This window comes from Dermacentor albipictus, chromosome 10 (genome assembly GCF_038994185.2).
Source record: "Dermacentor albipictus isolate Rhodes 1998 colony chromosome 10, USDA_Dalb.pri_finalv2, whole genome shotgun sequence".
Taxonomy (NCBI): domain Eukaryota; kingdom Metazoa; phylum Arthropoda; class Arachnida; order Ixodida; family Ixodidae; genus Dermacentor; species Dermacentor albipictus.
Window position 1 is genome coordinate 16,966,370 of NC_091830.1, and position 24,806 is coordinate 16,991,175.

The following is a 24,806-nucleotide window of genomic DNA, read 5'->3' on the forward strand; positions in this document are numbered from 1 at the left end:
TGGTCTTCACAGCTTCCGACATGCCCATACATCTGTCTATGGGCTGTGCCACAATACATTTGGGCTTTGCTCTAATAACGCAGTTGCATCCACCAAGAAAATACCTTCTTTGTCTGACAATCACTATTAGCGGCGAGAATTAGGAGTGGCGCCCTCTCGCGTGCGACGTCACGGCCAGGACGCCGCTCGCTCCGTCTCGCTCGGCGGCCGCGCGCGCTCGTTTCCTTCGTGTATGCTTGGGGTATGAGTGGCTCGAGCCGCACTTATTGAAGGGTATGTCGGCTTCTTTCTGCTGCCATGCCTGAACCAAAGTTCCTTCTCCTAAAGCACGTGAGTCAATAAAATTTCGGGCTTGGATATCGCAAGCTATGTAGCGTTGAACGGGGCTACTGGTCTTACAATGCATATATGCGCCATCTCTGTCCATAAATTTTGCGTAAAATAATGTCTGGATATTCAATACGCGAAGTTGCGTACGATGCTTGGCTAAACACTTAACATTCCGTTAGTATTTAGCTATGAGAGGCATTGCATTTTACATGAAAGAAACTTCTTGGTAATTGGCGTCAGGATGTTATCCGTGTTAGACATTGCCCAGCGAAGCTGTCATCATGATTCTTATTACTCTGGTGAGTTGTTCTAACAAAATATGGCCATTTATAATTGCATAAAAGAAAGAGTTAGGCGCCCATTTTTTATGAAAAAGTTTGCTATTAGTTTCACCCCTCCCTGAAACAGGCCTCCAAAAAAACGAAACGCTCATGGCTGCTAACACGACGGCGTGTCACATAGAGTATTTACATAGTTAATTCACAAATACTATAGTAGCAATCACCTGAGAGAAAAGTTTCGTTGTTAAGATCGAGAGGCAATAAATTGCAAGCGATAAAATGTTTCATAGTGGCGCTCAGTAGCCTTTATCGACAATCCATCACGCAACGGTAGCACGAAACGGTAGCAAGCGACTGTCAGTATGGCGAGGCACGCTTTGTTCGTGAAACCCGTCAGTTCACTATAATTTCGAATTGAAACCATAAAGCATTTTTTTACAGCTGCTATTGGAATGGCTAAAATATTCTCGAGCTACTACAGCGCAGCTTAGATTGCCTAGAAAAGGAAAATTCAAGCACTTTCTGTCTCACCATGTCTCAATCCAGCGTTGTTTAATTATGCAAACGGAGAACTATTCGCTTGGTCGGTACATAAAAAGAGGACCTCGCCCAACTGCAGGCAAAATAAAGTTTGCTCCAATCCAATCGCAAACACTCATAAAGAAAACACCACAAGACTTACATATATATTCACTTGATTTTTGACCCTTCACAGGGGAATTATATCTTCAATATGTCCCATACTACTAATGATTGACACTTTGACTTCTTTCTGGCTGCACCCATACGGCCCAAAAGGCAAATTTCTCTAAAAAATTCGGGCCGAGTAGCCTGTGTCAGTTCGTCAAACAAATTCGTCGTGTATATTCCTCAAGGAACAAGCACCAGTAAATTTCTCAAGTGAGTTGAACATGTAGCACAGAAAAGGGAATATATATTGGTATATTCCATTTTGTATTCTGTAAATAGACGTAAGCCTTCATTAGCTTTACTTCAAAATACCGCCGCTTAAAATAAACACGTGAAGAAGCGCCTAATTTTAAGAAGCAGTCAAAGAAGCAAGTTGTGCTTGTAGAACCTAACTGCAGTATTAGTTAAGTCCTCGTGTTACTGCCGAGCGTTTCTGTGAGGAAATGCAAAAATTCGATATTATACCATGAACTACTCGTCGTGAGCAAACCTATTTTAGCGGAATAAAATCAACGTAACTGCTGTAGAAGTCATATATAGCCAGCGTCTGTGACATACTCGTTGCACCGCGGCAGGTATGGTATCATAACTGGATTCTTATTTTCTATATGTTTGCGGTTGTCGATTGAAAAACCCGCAATGAGCTGGTCTGCGGTCCTTCGGCTGGCACTGTAGCGCTGCCTTCGAGAGCTGCATTGTCGTCTAAGAAATAAGCTCTTTCACTAAACTTTCGCGAATGAAGACATCGTAAAAAAAATGGCTGTGGCTTAGGTAAGGTTAAGCCCAGGATGCGAAGCATACTAGCCTTTATTTTAGTTGTTGAACCACTGTTTAGCCTGGTGAACTGCTGTTGCTTGGCTATATTTGGTTCGGCTAGACGAAGAAACAACTCATGCGTTACTCTGCTTCGCCTTGGACGCCCCGCATTGGACACGGTGAGCGTCGAGCAACGCAGCGTTCGGCGCGGCAACGAAATGTGCGCCTGAGCAAGCGACGCATTTCGCCTCCATCAAAATGCGGCCACCGTGACCAGGATTTCACCCCGCGCAACACCAAAGCCACTAAGCAACCATAGCGGCTCAATTACGACCACAATTTAACCGCTAAGGTTGACTAAATATGAAACCGACATCATCAGCTTGCATTCTGCGTCAGCAAGAGCCCGATTTTGTGTGGTGGGGCCGGGCAGAAAATAGTGTAGCCCGAGTGCCAATTTGAGTAACGACTGCAGTTGCCACAGTGCTGGCAAGAATGTAATACCGCAGGCACTGCTCTTGGTCAGAAGTAGCCCCGAGTGCCAAGGCTATTACACTGCATGCTTCACATCAACATGTGGTTCCTACTGATTAAAAAAGCTTAAAGCTTATAATCCGAGTCACTGATTTCTGATTAAGAGCCTGCAAAGCTTTAGAACTTCTGAATTAGGCGACCGGCAGCTGTCCTTTTAATTTCAATTTAAAACAATATAGTAGTCAACGATGTCATGTAATGGCCTTTTTAAGGGTAGCAAACCACCTCTCCAGAATTTTCCGGTCCTTCAGAAGTTGCGACATGAACGTCATGAACGCAATGTCAACAGTCTGCGAAATGTCAACTGGCCCACGTATAAGAAACAGTAGATTCGTCTGCTAGTATGCCTTTGCCATACAGTTGCACGCTCGCCCTCATGCACAGTTAAAGGATTTCATTTGGTGTTGAGTGTTTTGCACTGCGTGTGTGGTGGCAACAGTGTGGAGTCCTGATAAACTTGACATTTTCAAAACAAGCGCCAGCGAGACAATGGGTACTGCTGTAGCCATACATGTCTTCTAGAGAAGTATGCACTCTCTTTAGCAATTATAGGTTAACACACTTATAAAAAAGCAGCCAACCTGCACAGCTAGCCAAACAAAACTGTCAGTGCTGTGCCGTGTGATACAGAAAGGTCAGCTACACGCCCCCTGGTGGCTCTGCTGATGCAGCGCCATCTATAATCACAGCAGAGAAGGAAGCGCCTTTGGGGAGGGTAGCAACTGCGAAACTCTCAAATGGTTTAGGGGTCCTTTAAAACGCCACGGTTATATGCAAAAAGTTGGAAGCAACACTACTGTTAGCGTTCTTTAGCATGGCATGCCAAACTTTTATTTTGCAAAGTTCACAGTCATCAATATAATTCCGACTTGAGGCAAGCGTCGCTCCCATTGTAGAGGAAGAGGACAGGTCATTCTTGGAGAATCACAGTTGACTGTTTCGGAATAGAACTGGTAATACAATGTAACACAAACAAAATATAACATTTCTACTCGTCCAATAGCAGCCTGCCGTTGCTAGGGAAGGAATAGAAGGAAACCAAATGTCTAACACGGCAAAATCAAACACTTGGAATAAAGAAGGACATCAGGTGTGTCTACCGTTGAAAAAGCAGCATTCACTTAATTTCTGCTGCAGCTTCACAGATATTACGATGCGGGTGAGATGAGCACCAACATGACATATCCACGAGCAAAGCTGTGTCGAACTTTCTCATTAAGCAAACTAAAGTGAAGAACTCGTTACCAGAGATCTAGCAGCAAAGCTCCACTAATGCTGCCAAGCCACTGGCTTATCAGCTGCGGCTACTAGAGCACAAAACACGGATTCTGCTTTACTCAAGTGCACAGAGTTGCGAACAAAGGTTTATGAACCACGTAAGCAACTACCATGCCGCATAAACAACTCTTTTCTTCACAAGTCGGGCAACCTTGAAAATTCTGTTGAAGCATTCTTTTCCCCACCTATCATTGCTATACAGCGCACAAAAAGACGGGAAACCAGGTTTCATCAAAGTGTACAAAACTGTGGAAAAAAAGTTTACGAACCACAGAAACTGTTAAAGAATTTTTGTATGGCAGGAAAACTTTGTTGAAGGAAAGTTATCTTTATAGTCACTTGGCTACAAAGCACTTGAAAGGGATTCAATGTATTTCAAGTGTTGCCCAAAAGTTTTTTAACCTGTCAATTACCCTGCCAATGTAAACAACCCTGTTCTGCACAAGTTTCACAGGGGAAACCTGGAACAGTGTTAAATCAGAGCTTCTTGTCTTTGTGGGTACTAATGCATCCAAGAGGGATCAACATTAATGAAAAAGCATACCGTTCTGGATAAATGGTCGTGGACCAAAAGCCGCTAGCTTATGCAGAACATGGGTTCCAGATTTTTGCTTGAAAAATAGAAAATTTTCCAATGGAGAGCTTTCTTGTAACTGCATCTTCTTCGTAAGCGCTATAAAACTGCTACAGTGATGAGCATGTATTAAGAGAGTTGTACTGAAGCCTCATGCTTCATTCCCAAAACCTTTTATGCCAACTGCACATTTTAAAATGTCATCCCAACCTGCGTAAAATACTTGAAATGCTGAAACTGAACCATCCTTCCTTCTAGCCACAAAGTATTCATTGTAGACAGTTTTAGTTTTTCACTTCTACTTGTTCTTTGTCCGCACAAACTCAAAGTGCAGTACACCAAAAATGCATACATTTAAGCACATTGCCGGTAGGCAAGAAAGTTTACCTTCAGGTGCGGTTGATGTCAATTCAAGGTGCGCTGCCATGAAGCTAAACAAGGCAGATTCACACTAAATGTAGTCTGCATTGCTGGGAAACCACACTGCGCTTCAAGCAGGCAGCAGTTGTCAATTCTGTGATAAGCGAATAAGTAAACTGTGCCTTTGCTTCAAACCAGCAACTTCACAGAGTTCCTTATGTAAAGGTACGAATGTTGTAATGAATATGCAGTTGTTCCACAGTACTGATCTTGGAGTCTTTTTCTGAGAGTTGAAAGTGGGGGTGTAGGTTACATTAAGGAGTTGGCAATGCACGCGAATGTACAGTACACAGAGCCACAAGAACATATCTGCCAATGTTAAGTGATAACTGGAAAGTCTATGACACAGCAATCCAACTTGATCTACAATATCAAACTGCCATTTCACAGAAAAAAAAAATGGGTGAAAGCCCATGTAGTAGAAAGGCTGAAGCAAGAAATCTTGAAAAATTTTGCTCAACACACACCATTTGCCACATTTTAGCTAAATTCACAGCATTCCAAAAGCAATGCTTGTTGCAGGTTCATTTGCATACCAATCCTCCTCTAATGAATGTCAAGCACTGCATAATGTTAAACAGATATAAAAGCTGCACAGCACAAAGGTTCCTGCCTTAAGCTTAACAAAAGAGAAGGCTTTAATCGACCCCCAACAACACCAGACAGTGCTTTCCAGTTCACTTTTATCTCCTTTGTGATATAACACACTATAAACTAAACAGGAGAAAGAAAAAAGTCACCCAAACTTTGGGCACAGTAAACCTGCTTTTTCATTATGTAACAACAAAGAAAGCATCATTACATGTCCATCAATGCCAAACTATGGCCTTCACACATTCTCCTTTGCCAGCTAACAAACCAGACAAAAATAAAAGAAGTGAGAGAAAAGATGAGAATGCCCCAGCTTTCAGCATAGTAAAACTGTCACAATTGCAGAACACTGTATTAATATGCATAGCTTTGCTACCACGAGAGAATTTGAAGCAAACGACCCCCTTCTTCCTTGTAGTCAACTTGGTTTTCTCATAAGTAGACAGAGAAATGAAAAACAAAGAAGTTGAACGAAAAGAAACGGAAGCACGATCATTGTGCGTGCAATTGCAGTGACCACCACAATGCTAGGTTTCCAGCTATCTACTGACTTTTGGCAGACGAGCCCCGATGCTCCAAACGAACGTCAAAGGAAAATGCCCAAACTTTGGATAAAGCAAAGGCGGCAACCGCACTTCCACGATACCAGCATAACTGTGCATAACATGGTTGGCAGAACACAATCGGAACCGGAGGACTTTTTTCTCCCCTTAGTTATTCACCTCCTTCAAAAAAAAAAAAAAAAAAGTCAGGGGAAGAAAAAAAAAAAAAGACACGAACATTCTGCATGCAACTGTGGTGACAGCACACTTCTGGACTTTCAACCGTCTGCCGAACTTCAGCAAACGGCGCCACTTCTGCTATGCTGCAAGTTGCACAGCGGCATCATCCGCCTCTCATTTGTGCAGGATCCAAGATTGCCCCCAAACGCTTGCTGGATCTCAGTTCCAGGTTTCTTTTCGCACCAGCCCTGGGGGGAGATCATGCCTCTGCTTTGACGGCACTGTTGGCGGTCGGCGTCGTGGCAGCAGTGTCGGGGGGCGTGGGAATTTCGTTGTTATTGTTGTTGTTTGCCACGCCCTCGCCAGCGGGGCCTTCCGTTGGCTGTACGTACTTCCACAGGCCATACGTTTTGCCAACCGTTGTCTGCCAGAGCCTCAGGGTTCCATCTTCGCTGCCGCTCGCATACAGCTCGCCGTCGGGGGAAAATCTTACGCAGTGCACGGGTCCGAAGTGTCCCTTGAATGATTCTGAAATGTAAAGAGTATCACTGTCACGTTAACGCCTGCCACAATAAAGAAGGAAACTGCCAATTTACTGCCTTTTTTATCAGCAAAGATCGATCTTAGAGATTTCAGGACTAAAAAGCCTAGCTCACCAAGCTCTGTTCCAGTTTCATACTCGAACTTGTACATCTTGAAGTCCTCGCCTCCACAGACAAAGAAGGACTTGTCAGGCAGCAGGGATGCTGAGTTAACCTGGCTTGGAATCTGGAACTCCTTCAGTTTTTCCATGCTATTGTGCGAGAAAGACATGCCAGTCAGACAACCAAAATGCAAGTGCAAGCATCTACTAGTAAACAAAAGCGGTGACAACCATGCAAGCATGTATGCTACACTGTGTTTTTCAGCCCTGACTTAAAGCCGAGTGACTCCTATGTATTATGTTTACATTTGATACGTCGCCATTCTGTAATTTTCCTGCATTTGATGTTGCATTTCAATGCAGTGCTCTCATAAATGTAGCGGTGCAGTGGCAAATTCACAAGTATGAAATGCAGGAAGTATGCAATTGTCAAATTCAATAAACCTGTCACAACGCGACTGTAGTTTTTGTCGGCTCTTAAAAATCTGCTTCAGCGCAACACAACCATGTTATGTGGTGAAGCATGGTAATAAAAAGGGGTTATTGTCACATAACATAGTAGATGTCCCATAATTATACACATGTGCAGAGCTGTTCCTGACATTGCTGTGGTGATTTGGGGGTTCCCTCACTGTCACATTTTCCCAACTATTACATCTGTTTTCGATGGTACCCTGAAAAACATATCAATGGGGTTTTACTGCATAACAAGCCTTGTATAACACCGTATGTATCATGAATGAGGAGAAGGGAAACCGAGGGCCCAATTTTTATTAGTCACATCACAAGAAGCCAACATTGTCCTCACTGTCATTGGTTTGTTGGCTTCTGAGATATTACATATATCAAGAATTGAATCAACATATTAAATTTTTTGTTGCATTTTGCCAATGTACATCAATGAATAATTACCAGTGCTTTATTCTAATAGACATTATTTAAAAAAGCAGGAACTTCCAGTTGATGAAATCAATTGGAGGGGGAGGTACTCATATTTATACACTTGCAGTAAACAGACAAGAGGGAACAAGATGGAAAATGTCTGCATTGGCCACTATTTAGCATGCTGATTTTTGTATTTGCTCACACATTATCTAGTGTCAGAAAAAGTACAAGCCTAGCTTGTTGTTGGCATTGCAGTAGGAGGCCACCACAGAACATGGATGAAAGCAGCAGCTATATCTGTAGGTGTGGTGTCGAGAGAGGAGTTTTATTCTGCCATGCCTCCGACAAGACGGCAGATGGCACTTGACATATTGAATATCACCCACTGGCCACTCTATGCATTAAATGACAAGAACAGAACATGACATGGATTGTTACCAAAAAAGCCCCTGCATGACTCAATCCAAACAGGCAACATTCCGATACGTTCTGAAGCTGACAAACTAAAAATGGATGCTACAAAAAATTCCACCATTATACAAGGAGACTACTCAGACACTGTCAAACTCCTGGATACTGTAAAATTTGTGATCCAGTCATTTGCTTTGTCTCACATGGTGGCCACGATTTCACCGATAGGCTATATATGCCAACATCGCAGATGTTCGCAGTTCTCAGAATAACGCACCAGGACAGACTACTTGAACATAAAGCAGATGACAGACACAAGCTTTTGTGTTTGCTGCCAACATTATATTCTGCCCTGAACGGCATCAGCGACTTATCATGCACAAACAAAACCAAGTTAGTGCTGTGTACGCTACTACAGCCCGGAATCCTCAGACCGGCACTCCACACACAACCGTTGACCCCAAACTATGAGCAACCCATCAAATGTTCTGAACTGAACGTGCTGACAAGCAATCTAAAGATTTTAGTGAGATAAGATATTCTCAAAGCAGGTCCACATGAATCTTGGACTACGAAGGACAGGATCACGAACATGAGTGAACAAGACTGAATGAGTGACATGCATTTCACTCATTCAAATATTGTTTCTTAGCATGTTAGGCATGAAATGCTTTTAGCTCCTGTTGTCAGCGACCTTCAAGTGATCCTGAGCCAAAAGCCAGAGCCGTGATCCAGGTACTCAAACGAGAACAACCGGGCAAGTTGCGAGAATAAAATTTTATCATCTGGGCAACCAGTCAAAACTTGAGAAAATGTAGTCCCTGACCCACAACCCTTTGTACAGGACTGCATTACATACGCTAGCTATTGCCCAAACAAGCTATAAAAAAAAAAATATATTGCTACCAAGTTTTTCCTAATGGTAGTTTACAATATCACTCAAGCTGCAACATCTAGTAAGCTCAGTTTTGTCATTTCTTATGTTGACATTCAAAAGGCAGGTACAGGGCACCATACACTTTATTGTCATCTTTTGGCGCTGAGAGCACATTGCCTGTGCTCTCTTCAATGCCAGCGGTCCGCGAGTTCCGCGGCACGGGTATTGCACAGCATCGAGAGATGGCGCCACGATGGGTGGCACCTCCTTCAGGCGACTTTCTTCTAGCCGAGCAGTGTGCTTCATCTCCCTGGCGTCTTTTGCTGCCGGTTGTGCCGCCTTCAGCCTGTTTTCTTCTTCTAGCTGGGCAGCGTCCATATGGACCAGTGCACGGTATGGCGTGGTGCGGTGTGGTGTGCCATTGTGATCATGCGCTACACCCATTTTAAGATTGTAGCTAGTATTATCTCCAACCAACCTGCTTTGCAGGTTGCCATTTCACGGTTACATCTACTCTCAATCACAGGAGAGCCAGCAATTTTTTAACCCTGTCATTCATGTCTCTACGCTAGCACAAGAAGCATGAAACCTCACTAACCCAGTTTAAGCATAGTTACCGGAAGCACAGCCAGTCATAGCCCAGTAAGTTTAGGATTTGGTGAAATTTTTGGGCAAGGAAAAATGTCGTTTTGGAGCAGTTTAGGAGCAGCCACACCAGCATTCTATTTTGGAGCAAATTCGGAGCGCAATAATTCGTCTTTTTGGAACACCTGGAGTAGTACAGCAGTAATTTGCAACCATTTGGTGAAGCTTATTATTAGTGCGCAATCAGTAAGTGGTGCTCAAGTGTGAAGGAAGACACAAAGCCAACAGCGACCAATTAAGCTTGCCTTCCCACGGATGGTACAGCATGCATGGTATGATGCAAACATATTTATTTGGGTAGGCAAACATATTTATTTAAGTAACTTAACTTCGTAAACAAATAAAATTTTGCAGGCCAATGAGAACAAAGACACGCACTTGGGCACAAGATGGACATATAATTACAAATGTGCGAGAACAATTTGTGTGGTCAGGCACAAGACAAAAAGTGACGGCAAATGTCTTATGCGCATTCCAAATAACAGACGTGCTTTGATATGCTTTACCGAACTAGACAAAATGTGTATTATGCTCAATAATAATTCTAGAAGCTTGACAAGAAACTGTGTGTTTGTGAACAGCGCTAAGATGAGATGCCTCCTTATGGTGTGTCGCAAAGAAGATGCTGATGGCGGTGGAGAACACCATTGGTAGCATCCCGTACACGCTTTCATTGCGAGAGAATTTGTCAGCTTCCAGTGTGTGGTGTGGCCTCCTTGAATAGATACACATCGATTTGGCGCAATAAGTTTTGTTAGCGATACCTGACTGACCTTTCGAAGCACCACCTTTTACTGCCCCCAAGGGCTGAAATTGGCACAGGCACGCTAGAAACAGCTCTGAAGGCCTGCCAATACAATTATTAGGTGTATCAATGCTCGTACTGTGATAGCAGATGGTGGGTGCATGTGTGTATAATTAAGGAATACAGGGTGTCTACCAAGTTGACATTTCCAAATTCCCTGAGTTTTCCAGGTTTTCCCTGAGTGCCTTTGCGAAATTCCCTGAGTGATGCAGAACTATGTTTTATGTCAAGACGGGCTGGAACCATATCGCCCGATGCTCTCACTCTTTCGTAAGCATAAGAAATTTTTTTTAAAAGAACCGACTTAATCCAATTTGAATACTAAGGAGTAGTGTTTATGTTATTCAAAAAAAAAAGAATAGACGGGAGGGGTTAGTAAAATGCACAGCAAATAAAATGTCTTCGAAAGAAATTGCAAATCGAGTCAGAGATTCTCAAATACAAATAAAAAGGAGATGCATACAGAAGCAAATATTTTCGAATATGAGCTACTTATACCAACTCAGTAAGCTCAGTGGTATGAGGCCCGAATTTTGTCACAATTGAGTCTCTCTCAACAGCTCGTAAGTCAACCTCAACTGTCCTGACATACAGCTCGCGCACGACACCTCAGTGTTGTGTTTCACGGCTTTAAAGAGTTTATTTTGGTTTGTTTGAGGGACACCTGCATCTCGGCGTCAGCCAAGAGTGCTTTTTGAGCTCAGGCTCTTTCAAAGAAGCACTCACATACTTCATTCCCCGTTCATTCCTCAATGCGTTGGTCCTTTCTGTTCTCATGCTCCTTCTGTCGCACGTTCGCACTATGGACCATTTCAAGCATACTCTTGGTCAGTTTACAGTCAACGTCCAATTTTTCGGACCCCCTAGGGGCCGCGAAAACTTCCGAAAAGTCAGGCAGTCCGAAAAAATAAATGCATGTCTTTTACTGCTCTCAAGGGCTCAAATCGACGCAGGCACATCTGGAAAAGCTCTGAATGCCTGTCAGTACACTTATTAGGCATAGCGGGGCTCCTACTGTGACAGGAGAGGGCGGGTGCATGCGTGTAAAATTAAGGAATACATACTGTGTCCCGTGACAATTGCCCCTTCCTACGCTTGTTAAGCTTCACCACAATACTTTTGCTAGTGGTTCACTGCGTCACACAACTGCACTGAGACAAAACTAACTTTCAGGAACCAGCATTATGGAATGCGTCGTGCTTTTTGAGCTTCAAAGCTAAAATTATTGCTGACAGCGGAGAAATGAAGAAACGCGGCCCCAAACGGCAAGCAGCTTAATAGCGAACGTCGAAGCAGCTAGGCGTAGCGTTGCCGCAGTGGTGGCTATGGCTGCCTGCGGATCTGCGTGCGATAGCTAGCCAGTTCGAGGCGGTGAGGTAATCAATATGGCAGCGGTGGTGGCTTTGATTAATGCCGTTTCGGACCTGCGGTCATGCAGAACGTCCGGAAAATCGGACGCCAAAGAGTTCTTGCATCCGAAATTTCAGACATTCTGATAAATTGACTCTACGGGGTACGTGGTGGTGCCGCGAAGCCGTCCAAATTATCGGGAATCCGGAAAGTCGGTCGTTGACTCTACACTGGCAGCTCCTCCAGCCGACGACAGGGCGTCAATGACGATTCGTTACAAAGCCAGCATTACCGCGACTTTCGACCCTTTCAATAAAATTACAGCTAATTTTCCCTGATGGAGGTATAAATTTCCAGAGTTTTTCCAGACTACTAAAAATCCCTGAGAATTCCAGGTTTTCCCGGTTGGTAGACACCCTGGAATACACACTGTCTCTCGTGACAATTGCCCTCTTCCAACTCTTGGTATGCTTCATCGCAATGGTTAGCATATGCTTCCCCACCTATCTACGCGATATTGAGGCGAAGCTGACTTTCGGGAGCTGGTATTATGCGACGTGTTGTGCTTTCCGAACTTCGAACCCACTGGCAAGGTTTACGAAGGCGGAGTTGGCACCATTGCTAACAATGGCTAATTGTTTTATTGAAAAACATGGCACCAAACAGCAAGACGCTTGGTAGCGAACGTCAAAGTAGCTAAGCCTAACGTTGTTGAGGTGGTGGCTGTAACTGCCAGCGGACCTGCGTGCGAAAGTGACTGCTCTAGGCTGCGAGACAAAATGGCGGCGGTGATGGCTTTGATCAATGTCGTTTCGGAGCTAGGGTCATGACAAGACTGGAGAGTTGGACGGCAAAGGGTTTTCGCATTAGAAATTTCAGTGGTTCTTTACACTGACTTTATGGGGTACTGTGGCGATGCCGTGAAGGTATCTGAATTATCGGACATGTCCGAAAAATTGGGCGTCCGGAAAATCGGTCTTTGACTGTAGTTGCATAACCCTACTTTTTGAACATTGCATTATCGTGAAAAAGCAAAAATACCGCACTTTTGCCCAGTTGGCACAGATGGCACTTGAGTGGGCAAAGCCCGGAACTGGCAAGTCAAATTGTAGCAAGATGGCGCAAATGGCGCAGTTGGACCACCGCTGCCGATTGAAAACACCTATTTTTAGCCTGCCCTAGGATTTTTCAAACAGTAACCGGAGCTCACAATGCTTGCTTATGGTATTTACTGAATTCCAATCTGTGACTTTTTTTTTTTGCTGAAATTGTGCCGAATATTGCCTGCGCTTTGGAAATGGATACAAAACAAAACCAAAGCAGCTTTCACGACATTCATATACTTCACCGCACAACCTAAGTGTACTGCGGCAAAACTGACTTTAGAAAACTGGCTGTCATTGTGCAACACAATTTTCTCGCTAAAAAAATCAGGAGCACGTTAGATTTATACTTTTCGGAGTTTAATGCAATCTATAATTTTTTTTTTATTTGGACACATAGAAAGTGTGCGCATTTGATTTGGGGGCATGTAAGACTCTGGAAAATACTTCGAAATCGCAGTGTGTTTTGGCGTATTTTGTGCACCTTGTTTAATTAAACCAAATGGATAATTCAGTCAGTTTTGTTAGACCTGTCAGGGTCGCATTAACTGAAGTTTACTGTATTGCAGACTGAAAAAGTCATGGGTGCCCCGTTAATCGTCTTGTGAGGTACCACATCTTCACAACACACTTGCACCATGTGGACATACACGCCAAACACATGCTTATGAAATTTGCAACCACTCAGTGAATGCTTGGAAATGTTTCCTTCCTTCAATGTGAAATTGACAGGTATCAAAATCACAAAATCATTTCGCAATTCTTTATTTTGAAGCTTTATTTCGATATCTGTATTAACTTCCACTCCTTGTTTGCTAGTTGTACTGGTATAATGTGACTCGTATTTTCTTTTGTTAGTCTTGCACTTCCTTAATACAAATTTTGATTTCTTAATGTTTTTTGCCGATCTTGTCTTAGTGATGCCTCTCTCACTCAATGCCTTGAACAGAGTCTGTGAGGTATTTTCAAACAAATAAAACAAATGCATAAATGAACACTCACGTTTCGGTGCTCCACGTGCTGACCATGTGGCCGTGGGTGACCAAGAGCATGCTGCCGTCCGGGGTCAACTCCAGGTCGCTTGGGGCACTGGACAGATCCAGCTTGCCCACCTCCGACCCGCTCACGTAATCCCAGAACCTGAAGGTCAAATGTTTGCCATAGTCAAACAGGTGAAAATTTTGCTTCACTGCTGTCGCCACTCACGCACCATCCATTAAGAAACATCAAACTTGCGGCCCACTGTGCAGTTATTTGTTTCTTCAGTGTAAAGGATGGCAGCCCTCTTCAACGCTGCTGTGAACGAGCGCCGAATGTTTAGTGGACTCGGAGCACTCATGATGACTGAGGAAGCACGGAAGTAGCACGTGGCTGGCAGTCAAATCGAATGCACAAAACTAAAGAGCTACAGGGAAAGAGTAACATGCGAGCAATGTCTGCTCTTTCATGAACTACTGATATTTCCCACAAGCTGTTCTGAGGGTGCCGCCACAAATGGAACAGCGGCACTTCCAAGAGCTATTGACACCCTCACATGAGTGCTGTGTGCACTGTAAAACTCAAAAAAATGTTGAAAAACGCTTCCGAAAAGCGAACAAACATGCGGAATAGCGCAAAGCTACGGGTGGGGCCGTAGAGCAAACATAAATTTGTAACTATATTGTAGCTCCCCTGTTATCCCGTTGGTCTCGCTTTTCCTGCGGTGCCATGTTTTGGTTTTGATTGCAAGTTGAACCTCCAACTTCAGATTTTCAAATTTCAAAATACAGGTTGACTTACAATCGTGTAAATATAGTACTACAGTCGCCGACCGATTTTCCGGACTCCAAAAATTCGGACATGCCCGATTATTCGGTCAGCTTGGCGGCACCGCCATTCTCCCCATAGACCATAATGTATAACAACTGCCGAATGTTCGGACACCTTGCAACCTCTCGTCTGATTTTTTTTGGACACTCCTTGAGCCAACTCGGTCGAAAGCACCATGCACCGACTCTGACCGGTGCATGGCTCGACTTGCTGAACGCCATTTTTGTTTTGAACTGAGCTTCCTTGCTGCCCCACGAAGTGGCGCTACTGGAAATCCCCGCTCATCATCATCGTTTCTGCCTGGTTAGATGGAGTGGCTCTGCAGCAGTTCCGGTTTCAGCTTAGTAAGCCATGTCAAGACAATCCAGCAGCTGATTTGTATCTTCGCGCAAGACGCTGCGAGCAGGCCGCGTTTTTCGTTTGTGCGACTGGTGTCGGCACGGTGGTGTTTGCTTTGTGTGCTGTGTCGAGGTTTCGGTGATCCAACGCGGCGTACGGAAACATCGCGTCAAGTGTCTAATGGCGCCGACAGTGCCCGCGCAGACTGCGCTGGGGAATGCCGGCAAGCGGGTGCCGGGAGGCCTAGCATTTGTCGCCTTCCGATGTGCTCCCTACTGAAGCGGAAAATGTTCTGCCGAGACCTGCGCAGTGGTTGCATTGCGATTCCGGACACAGTCTCATTTGACAGTTTCATAGGTGCTGACACTGCTGTATTGACATGCGCAGAACTCGACGATGGCAAGATCATTCGTCAGGTTTCTGCTGCACCGCGGACGATGACTCTGAGTCGGAACATGACGCACCATGTGCTGTGCTGCCGTCGCATGCAGAGCGTGTACAAGCAGTGACTGTGCTTTCAGCCGCTAATAGTGACCGTACGACCCTCTCCGAGATTCAGGCTTATCTGATTGCGCGTAAACGGAACAGCGTGCAACGGCGCACTCACGATTTCTTCCAAGCCTACTGCCGAGCCCGAATAAGTGCGTGGAAATAAAGGATTTAATTTTTATTTCTTAATCTGCTTTTTCGGACACCTGTTTATTCGGACATTTTCGCAGTCCCCGTGAGGTCCGAATAAACGGTCGGCGACTGTATAGCTTTGTTCTCACTCAAATTTTGGAGAAAAAGAATTTTTTTCACCTGCATTGTTAACACAAAATGCTGCGTCATGGTTTGGCTGGACATTTAGTTTCCTACTAAATGTGCACCATCTACTAAATGTGGTAAAAATGTGTAGCAGCACACTTCTGCGGTGTAGAGATATGCACAAGATGGTGGTTCATTTTTTTTCTGTGCTAAATAAGCAAACATGTCAAACCTTGCACTGAATAATGCAGACAGGAAAATGTGATCTGGCTTCGAGACTTTGCCAAAAAGAAACAGAAAAGAAAGCAGCAGTGAGTGCAATATCCTCTATTAAAGCTGTTCAAGTAGAAACACAGGTCGATGAAGACTGGACGTTTCAGTGACTGTCCTTAAACTATGACGAGGTTCTAAACTGGTCATTTTCCTCAACAGCTGCAGCTCAAGTTAGAAATGGTAATTATACCACGAAGATCTGTGACTAAATTTTACTGATTAAGTGTGTAATACAATCAATGACCAATTTTTTAGGTATGCCTGATGATTCGGACACATTCCCGGCACCGTCATGTACCCCCCCCCCCATAGGACCCATGTATAAGAACATCTGAAATTTTGGGCGCTGAAGCCTTTGGCCGTTCGATATACCGGACTTTTTGCCGTGACCGCAGGTCCGAAACAGCACTAATGGAAGGCACTGCCGCTTCCATTTTTATTATCTTGTAGCCTTGAACCAGTGCTTCCACATGCAGATCCTCTGGCAGCCGTAGCCACCGTCGCAGCAGCGCAGGAAAAGTTGCTTCAACGTTTGCTACCAAGCTTCCTGCTATTCGGCGCCATATTTTTCATTGAAAGAATCCACCGCTGTCAGCAATGGCGCCGATTATGCCTTTGTCATTCTCGCCGACAGCTTCAAAGTGCGGAAAACACGGCAAGGGTCAAGGATTGCGTAATGGCAGTTCAAAAAAGTCAGCTTCGCCGCATTACAGCAATGTTAACCAGTGAAGCATAACTGATGGATTGCGGTGAAGCCCACTAACAGTGGAAAGGTGAATGTGGTCCTTATAGACGCTTGCACCTGCCTTCTCCTGTCACGTTACGAGCACCAATACGCCTAATATGCGTAGTTGCAGGCCTTTAAAGCTATTTCAGATGCGCCAGCAGCAATTTGAGCCCTTGGTGGGAGTTGTAAAAGGCGTGCATTCACTTTTTCAGACTGCCCACTTTTTCTGATGTTCTTGTGGCCCCTAAGCTGTATGAACAGTCAGACATTGACTGCAGTTCACTTTAGAGCATTATAAAATTAGGAGTGAGTCAATGTCAAACTTGCAATGATATGCACTAGTGCTCCTTGTCTCGTTTTCCCACAAAGCCCCTATGTAATACCCTCAGCTGTGAGGGCATTTAGGGGTATTTTGTATAAATAAATAAGGACTGACGTACTTGACTGACAAATATATTATACATGGTATTAGCCTCAGGATCCCTACTTAGTAGTCATGCCTTCAGCAGTGACCTGTTTTAATTGTGAGACTGCCATACGTGCACCAAACTTAGTGCACATATGGACAACAAAAAGAACTAGTGAAATTTCGCGAGGAGCATACTGGAAACAGTGTATCACGGATTATGCTTTCTGCCACTGCCAGCAAAAATTAACTTTGTCATAACTTCTTGCTTTTATTAACTGAAGACAAGTGCCAATAAGCGTCATGTCTGTTACGGAACTGTTAGCAACATTATAGGGCTCTTCCTACCATTCAGTTTGTGGGGTGGTTGCTTTGAAGGAAGTTACCATCCAAGTAAAAATGCACGGGAAACTTCACAAACATAACAGTTCTAATGATGCCTCATCAATGTCCTACGACTGTTCATAGTTTAGTCAAAACAGCAGTTACCTGACTGTCTTGTCATCCGATGCAGAAACAAAGCGCTTTTCGTCTTGCAGGAACAGCACTTTCTTGATGGCAGATGTATGTCCTTTCAGCACAGTGGGCTCTGGGATGGGAGACCGTCCAGTGGTCAACTCAACATCTGTCAACACTTGTTGCTGGGCTAGTTGATTCATACCTTTTACCGTGTGATAGGAAGCTTTGATAGGACAAGTGTTGATGTATTTCAAACCACATCTTCGTTACTTTTCTCCATTAGTGGGCCCTACTTTCTGTTCTCTATTTTCTACAGAGCCTGATCTGCTCGTAGCACATTTGCCTCTGCAAAAGATGCTCCATTCCTGTCCTGGTCTCACTTCACTTTCTTTCGCGTCCTGTTACATCATCGACATCTGACCTCGGCTACTTCCGCTTTGCCCCTCAGAGGGACAAAAAGAGGCGCACAAAACCCAGTCTCAAGTGGAACAATATTGCAGCCCCAGTGAGGCCAAATTAACAAAAATAGGCTATATTTATTATATTCTACTTTGTAGTTAACAAGCAATGCTGCAAAAGCTACACTAGTACTGTGGTCGCTGCATGCCTACAAGTATTCAAGCTATTAAGGTTAGGAGCACAGCACACAATATTTTGGTCACGAATGCAAGGTAGTGTGAAAAGTTGCTCCAACAATTCATAGCATTGCTTGCTATGCACGTAACAGAATGCAGTGTACTGAAGCAATGAAAACAGCAGTAGTGACCAGCGATTGAGGTGCTGAAAATGTGGGATGCTGTGCTGATGAAAAACTGAAAGCATGAGTACAAGGCTATTCCTACTCCTCGCTCTCAAGAGCAGTTCTTTACAAAGTTGCTGCTTGAAAAGAATAACTCCTGGCCAGCATACATACGCAAAATGGAAAGATTGGGATAAAGATTCACAATCGCTTGAAAGCTGCTGTATATCTGCCACATGGGCAGAGCTCCGCACCCCCACTATCAGCCGATTCCTACACAGTAACTACAAGCATCAAAATTTCACTGCTCCTGTCACTGATCGACTGAGCTAATTCCTTTTCGTCTCCAGTATACCTGAGGCAAGTCTACACCACACAGCACTTGAAGCGCGAGGTGAACCTGCTGTGCAATACAATAAATTCTGCTAACTAAGATGCAAAGTATGGTTAGCTTAGTCGCAAGCAAAATCGAATTGGTAACCAGAGACGGACTGAGCAACAGCCTCCCATTCATAATAAGAAGTCAAGACAAAGCAGGCAAAACAAAGTTAGGAAACTTCAAGGGACCCTGCAATACTTCAGTAACATGGAAAATAAACTGTATGGAGCGGTTCACAATGTTCTCACGAACAAATGTGACAAATGTTTTTCCAGTATACACAGCACAAAACTTAGGTTTTCACTGATGAGCTACTTACCTGTTACCATAATGTAATCTAGCATTGTGTCTATCTCTGCTTTGCAGTCACTGATAGATAACTTGGACAGCTTCGCAACACCATTACTGGCCCCGCAGACTTAACAATAAGAACGAACAAAATTCTGCATTCCTATAATAATAAGGACTCTGCCTGCGTGACTGACCGAGTGTCAATTTGGCCCCCCAAGTTCAGCAGAACGATATTGTTATGACATATCACCAGATTTTCTTTCTACATGATCACTGGCATGGCCGTCAGCCACGTTGCCAGTGCCTTTTACGAAGCTTAAACTAGCAAAGGCTAGTGAATCCTGTAGCCACCAAGGGCACCTAAATTTTTAGACAAGCTAAGCCAACTTATTATGTTGTAAAGGCTGCATTCACAAAGCTTCTGATTTGTTGTTTAAATTCCTGGTGCCCAGCATTTGTTGATTTACTGTTAAATGCTTATGCTGTCTCAGGCAATTTCTTTTTGTTTCATTTTGTACGCACTGCAACCCAACCTGCACTATAGCAGGAGTTGGTTAGAAAATAATAAAACAATAAATTGTACATACTAGTACAAGTGTTCGATGGTTGCTAGAAATTCATTTAAAGGCAATTCACAAACATTTCTAGGCAAGGCATTCCACCACTGAATGATATGGGGAAATAAACTCTATATAAATATGTTTGTATGAGAAGTATATGGTATATTATTGACATAATGGTACTGTCCAGTTCCTGAAGGGTGCAGAAAAAAAGTAATATAGTCAGGTGAAGTGCACTGTGGTGAATTTACAAAATTGTGCGAAAATTTCAAACATTCGATGTGATGATGTTCCCGAAGTATGGTTAAATACAAGTCTGGAAGATTTGAAGAAGGTGAGAAATTTGTTATGATAGCGGCAGATAAATCTAACTTCTTCTTGTACTGATTCCAACACCTTTATTTCATTTTTCTGATGAGGATTCCAGATGATTGAGGCATACTATTAAATTGGACGGATAAGAGTTTGTTGTGTTTTGGGGCAGAACTTAGCTGTAGATAACCAAGTAGTCGAAGATTGATTGCTTTGATTGATATAAAGAATTCTTGTCACTGATAATCGTCAAGAAGCTCTAAGTGGAGCCAAATCCACCCTCGATGTCCGCGCCAACAAGGGTGGCGATGAAGTGCTGGGCAATGACTGTCACAAAGAAACACACGAACATTCCGCTACTTGAACGCAGCTGACCTCTTTCTAGGTTGCCAGGAGATGGAAATTCAATGCATACATTGTTGACCCCACCTTGACTATCTGACCAGGTCAAACGCAAGCATACCTGCATAGGCGAGCAATGTAGTGACAAGCTTTTGTGACAATTTCTGGAATAATGTAATTTATTTTCTGGCAAATCGGATATTTCAGACATTTTAGCCACCTCAGTATGAATTATTGACCAGAGACTATTGTAAAAGGGCAATTAACACAGCTCAACTTACTAAAAAGCGACAGCTATCTTTTCTTCTTTTGTCCATTTTCGTGGTCGGTGGCGGTCGATGAGCAGAGGTCGAACTTGCAATACAAAGGTGCTGAGGGAAAGGGCATGTCTCTCACACCACTGAGTTGCAAGGGGAAGCAGGAGGGAGGAACTGTCACTCATACGTTAGTTGGTTCGTTCGCTTGTTCAGGCTAACAGCTTACACTGACAACCGTCATCGATGGTTTCTGCACAATTATTCCTCTTTAGTGTCCCTTTACTACCAGACACATTTTGCACCACTGTTATGGATTGTTGAAGCCCTTTCAGTGTTCTCAGAGGCTTACCAGCGTCCACCTTGTTGACGTCAAAGATCCGGAGTGACTTGTCATTGCTTCCCGTCAGCAGCTTGTTGCCGTCGGGGTCGAAGTCCACGGAACGCACTATGTGTGGATGAGAGAATGTGTGGAGCTCCTCCCCGGCCACTGCATTCCACAGCTGCGGAGCAAAATCGGTGAACCAGAGCTACCGTGAAACTGCCAACTTCTCCAACAAAAAGTCTAATCTTTCTTAGAGCAGCGTACAACATCTGCCAGTAAAAGCCTAGGTTCTATATAAAATCCAAGTGCACCGGGACTGTGCCTCATGCATTGTTCACTGTTGCGAGGGAAAACGTTCAAGAGGGGTCACTAATGCTGTCGCCACTGGGACACCATAGGTACATGCATGCTGACTGGTCAAGTACAAATTATCTGACAAAATTCAACTTCAGGTTCGAAATAAAATTTTGGGCCCACTGAAATGCGTAGGTGCTGGCTGGGACCTTTGATCCAGAACATTACCGAAAAAATTCTAATTAACCAGAGTCAAATTAACTGAAACCTACTGTATTCCGAGTGGTGCCACGCCACACGTTTCACAGTGTCATACAGAAATTATCTTCACAGGACAATGCAGTGCAGCACACAAGGTGGCCCTTTGCTTTCTTCTTATTAACCCACAGATGCGTAAACTGCTGCTAAGGCCACTTCACCACATGGCAACAGCTCCTTCGGATTAACTATTGCATAATAGCAAATAGGCAAGGCAGCTGTTCAAGGACGCCAGTGTGATCTCACCAATGGCGCTGAGAATTGAAGTGTTTAACTTTCTGTTTAACTTTTACGAGCTATCACACTGTTTGAATGCCTGCCCTGCTCTACTATGCTTCCTTTAGAGCACCTTTAATGCACCTTTAACACCTTGCACCTCTTCTGCACCTTTAACAAAGCACCACATATAATGAAACATATTTCCAGTCCCGATGTAATGAGAACGTACGGTATAATAACTTCAGAGGAAACTGTCTCTCTGGTTTTTCAAAGTAGAGGATTCAAAACAAAATTATCTAAATGTGCCTCCCGGACACAGCCAAGTATACTGACAAGTACAGAGACTCATACTTGCCCCCCACACATTTCACAGGTGTGAGACGGAGAATTGAATGAGTGACCAAGGGTGTCAATGGACATGAATATGAACCTGAATTTTACTGTCGGCGAGTGTGGAGTTATGTGCGAGAAACTTCAAATGGAAGCGATTATGAAGGCAAGCAAGAATTGACATGAGGAGGTGCGAGGGAGCACATAACCTGCAGAAATATTGATGAGTCAGTGTCCCCTTACTTTCCTGACTTAAAGCTTGCTCAAAATCAGCCTGCAGAACCAGGAGGGCAATGACACCTACCTTGGCAGTAAAGTCAGCTGCACCGGTGGCAGCCCTGGAGGCGTCCCTGTTGAGAGCAACGCCCCAGACGGCGCCTTTGTGCCCGACGAACGTCCCAATCCAGTCTCCAGTGTCTCCCTGCCTGAGCATTGGTTTCCCATCTGAGCAGCAGAAACAAACATATAGAATAAGTAAAGCTGTCAGCAAAGAATTGTAAGTGACCCTGATATACTCACAAATTAAAGTACTTTTACCCTCAGAATCCTTTAAGGCGCATCAAAAAGTTGTGAGTGGTGCCTTGTCTTGTCGTTTCTCATTTTTTCTGTTTTTCTTTAAAAGGGCAGAAGATAATAGTTGACCAACTAGCCTGCTCACCTGCCCATCTTATGACTTTTAGAATTATTAATGGCTCCATATCTGCACTAAAAGCTCACACTACTGCATTTAAGCATGTGACTAAACGCACCAGAGTATTCAATTTGTCAGCAGCTAGCATAGTAACATTGAGCTTTCCCTTATTTCAAGTGCAACTAAACCCACGAGATCAGTGTTTGCTAAGGTGGGTGACCTCATGAGGTTATGACCTGAAGCTCACAATGTGCGGTGAGGCTGAGGTAAAGTTAGAAACTGTCACGACATCCAGTGTTGTGGCCGAAGGTTTTCATGGCTGCTTCGAAGTATTACAGCTCCTCCTGAGCAAACTGAGTCAGCTGTGCTTAATAGAACTGAAAGTTGGGCCAGTTGGTAAGGTCTCGCTATCAAACTGCAAAGAGCACAAAAGACGAAGGACGTAGGCAAAGCGCTTGTTTGTTAACCCTGCTTGTGTCCTTTGTGCACACAGTAGCTCAACAGTGTTTAGTAGATTTTCTTTTGATGTAAACTCTTACATTGTTACAAAGACATTCAGGTCTAGTTTACATAAGCCACAAGATGCTTTAACAGAGAAAATTTTGCAGTTTTACCAAGAAAAAATGTTCGTGAACCAGTACTTTATTTTACTATATTAGGGCTTTGAGCCTCTTGCATCAGAGGCACTTGAACAGGTTTACATGGGTTTATGGACTGAAAATACAAACAGCTAGGTACATCCGACATTGACTACTCTACCTAAATAATGAGCTTGAGATGAGGCTAAGGTGAGGTATCCCAAGAGTACTTCGTCATGGAATGAGATTGAATGAGTTCGTTAAATCTGATTTGAGAATGATGTGAGGTCAAGCCTTGCAAGATTGTTTGCCCACCTTTGGTCAGTGGTGGGTCAATGCAACAATCATTGCATACTGCGATGCCAGCAGAGCACAAAATATACAAGTTAGTCTGAACACAGGTAAAACCACTAACGTTCATTGCTGCTGACAATTCCCAGCTGTACTTCTACTAGTGCCAGCAGTCAACCAAGCAACAAAGTTGCACATTTGAGGAAGCCATTGCAGCACAAATAAAACAAAACGCAAAGAACAGAAGGCTGGACACCACACGTGCTATTAGTCTAGTGTTCTTTGTTCTTGTTTTATTTCTGTTACAATGGCTTCACCAAATACCAACCAAGCTTGACCAAGAACAAGTCATCTTAAAGGTTGCATACAGTCCTCTCACAAGACACGAAACAATATGTTGCCTGAAAACTTGTGAAAGGCAAGGATAACCAGATAACTAGGCAGAAGGCCTGTTCAGCTTCGTCTACGAGGGCTGCGCAAGTTCTTAGCCTCCAGACGGAATGTATCGATTGAAATTATTCGAGCATAGTGCCCACTCAAGCTCTTCGATTAATGAAGTTCCGATACTAGCCTAGAATGTTACTCGAAACACAATCACAGGCGGTTAGCATTATGATGCAAACAGATGTGCATTGGCAAAGTGATGAATGCACCCAGGATGACAAGCATTTCCCTGTCTGCGGCTTGTAAATACTGCAACAGGAAAATGAGACAATTACTCAGCCTGGAAAAGAAAAATTGCCTCTCAATATGCCGCGATCAAGGATACAAGCCACCGGCTGGGTATGACATCTAAAGCAGTTTAACGGCGGCGAACCTGCTGCAAGTGCTCAATAACTAAACAGATTCTCAGATGACGATGCTGAGACCTACAGGACAAGAACGCCATCCGAACACTGTACTACGTCCATAAACACGTTTCGTAACAGAAAATGACAAAGACGCAGCAAACGTGGGCCGATACGGCTATGAAGATTACAAGCACCAAGGCAACGTGCCGTGAAATTTCCACAGCCGATTTCTTGCGCACCCTACGATCTGTCATGACTGTCACCCGTTAAACTACAGCCGCGACCAATTTTTTAACCATTGCAAGCACGGGCGACAGCCTCGGCTGCGGTTTGTTTGCTGGAGTGCACGAAATTCTTTTGTTTAGGCACCGAGTAGGAATGTTAACAGCAACCGTAATCCCTCCTCGGAGCCGGCATGCCGGTAGTAGGGTGGCAAATAGACGCACCGGACCTACGCAGCTACGACCACGAGACAGTGGACACCTACGTATGACCCCGACATCGCGATGGTCGCAGTGCGGCGTCCTCATTAGAAGAAAAATACAAATCCATTCATA

At 44.0% G+C, this 24,806-nt stretch overlaps 1 protein-coding gene across 2 annotated transcripts in view; it reads right to left on the reverse strand.

Annotated features, from left to right (window-relative positions):
* Nucleotides 1-3,390: 3,390 nt before the first annotated feature.
* Nucleotides 3,391-24,806, reverse strand: part of LOC139046710 (serine-threonine kinase receptor-associated protein-like) — a 96,158-nt gene continuing 74,742 nt past the window's right edge. For both annotated transcript variants that reach the window (XM_070527932.1, XM_070527931.1), the window contains exons 2-7: nt 22,263-22,402; nt 20,885-21,035; nt 17,686-17,785; nt 13,898-14,035; nt 6,833-6,969; nt 3,391-6,704 (exon numbers count right to left, since the gene is read on the reverse strand). In XM_070527932.1, coding sequence (XP_070384033.1) covers nt 6,436-6,704; nt 6,833-6,969; nt 13,898-14,035; nt 17,686-17,785; nt 20,885-21,035; nt 22,263-22,402 — 935 coding nt within the window. In that variant the 3' untranslated portion in view covers nt 3,391-6,435. The remainder of the gene's footprint in view (nt 6,705-6,832; nt 6,970-13,897; nt 14,036-17,685; nt 17,786-20,884; nt 21,036-22,262; nt 22,403-24,806) is intronic.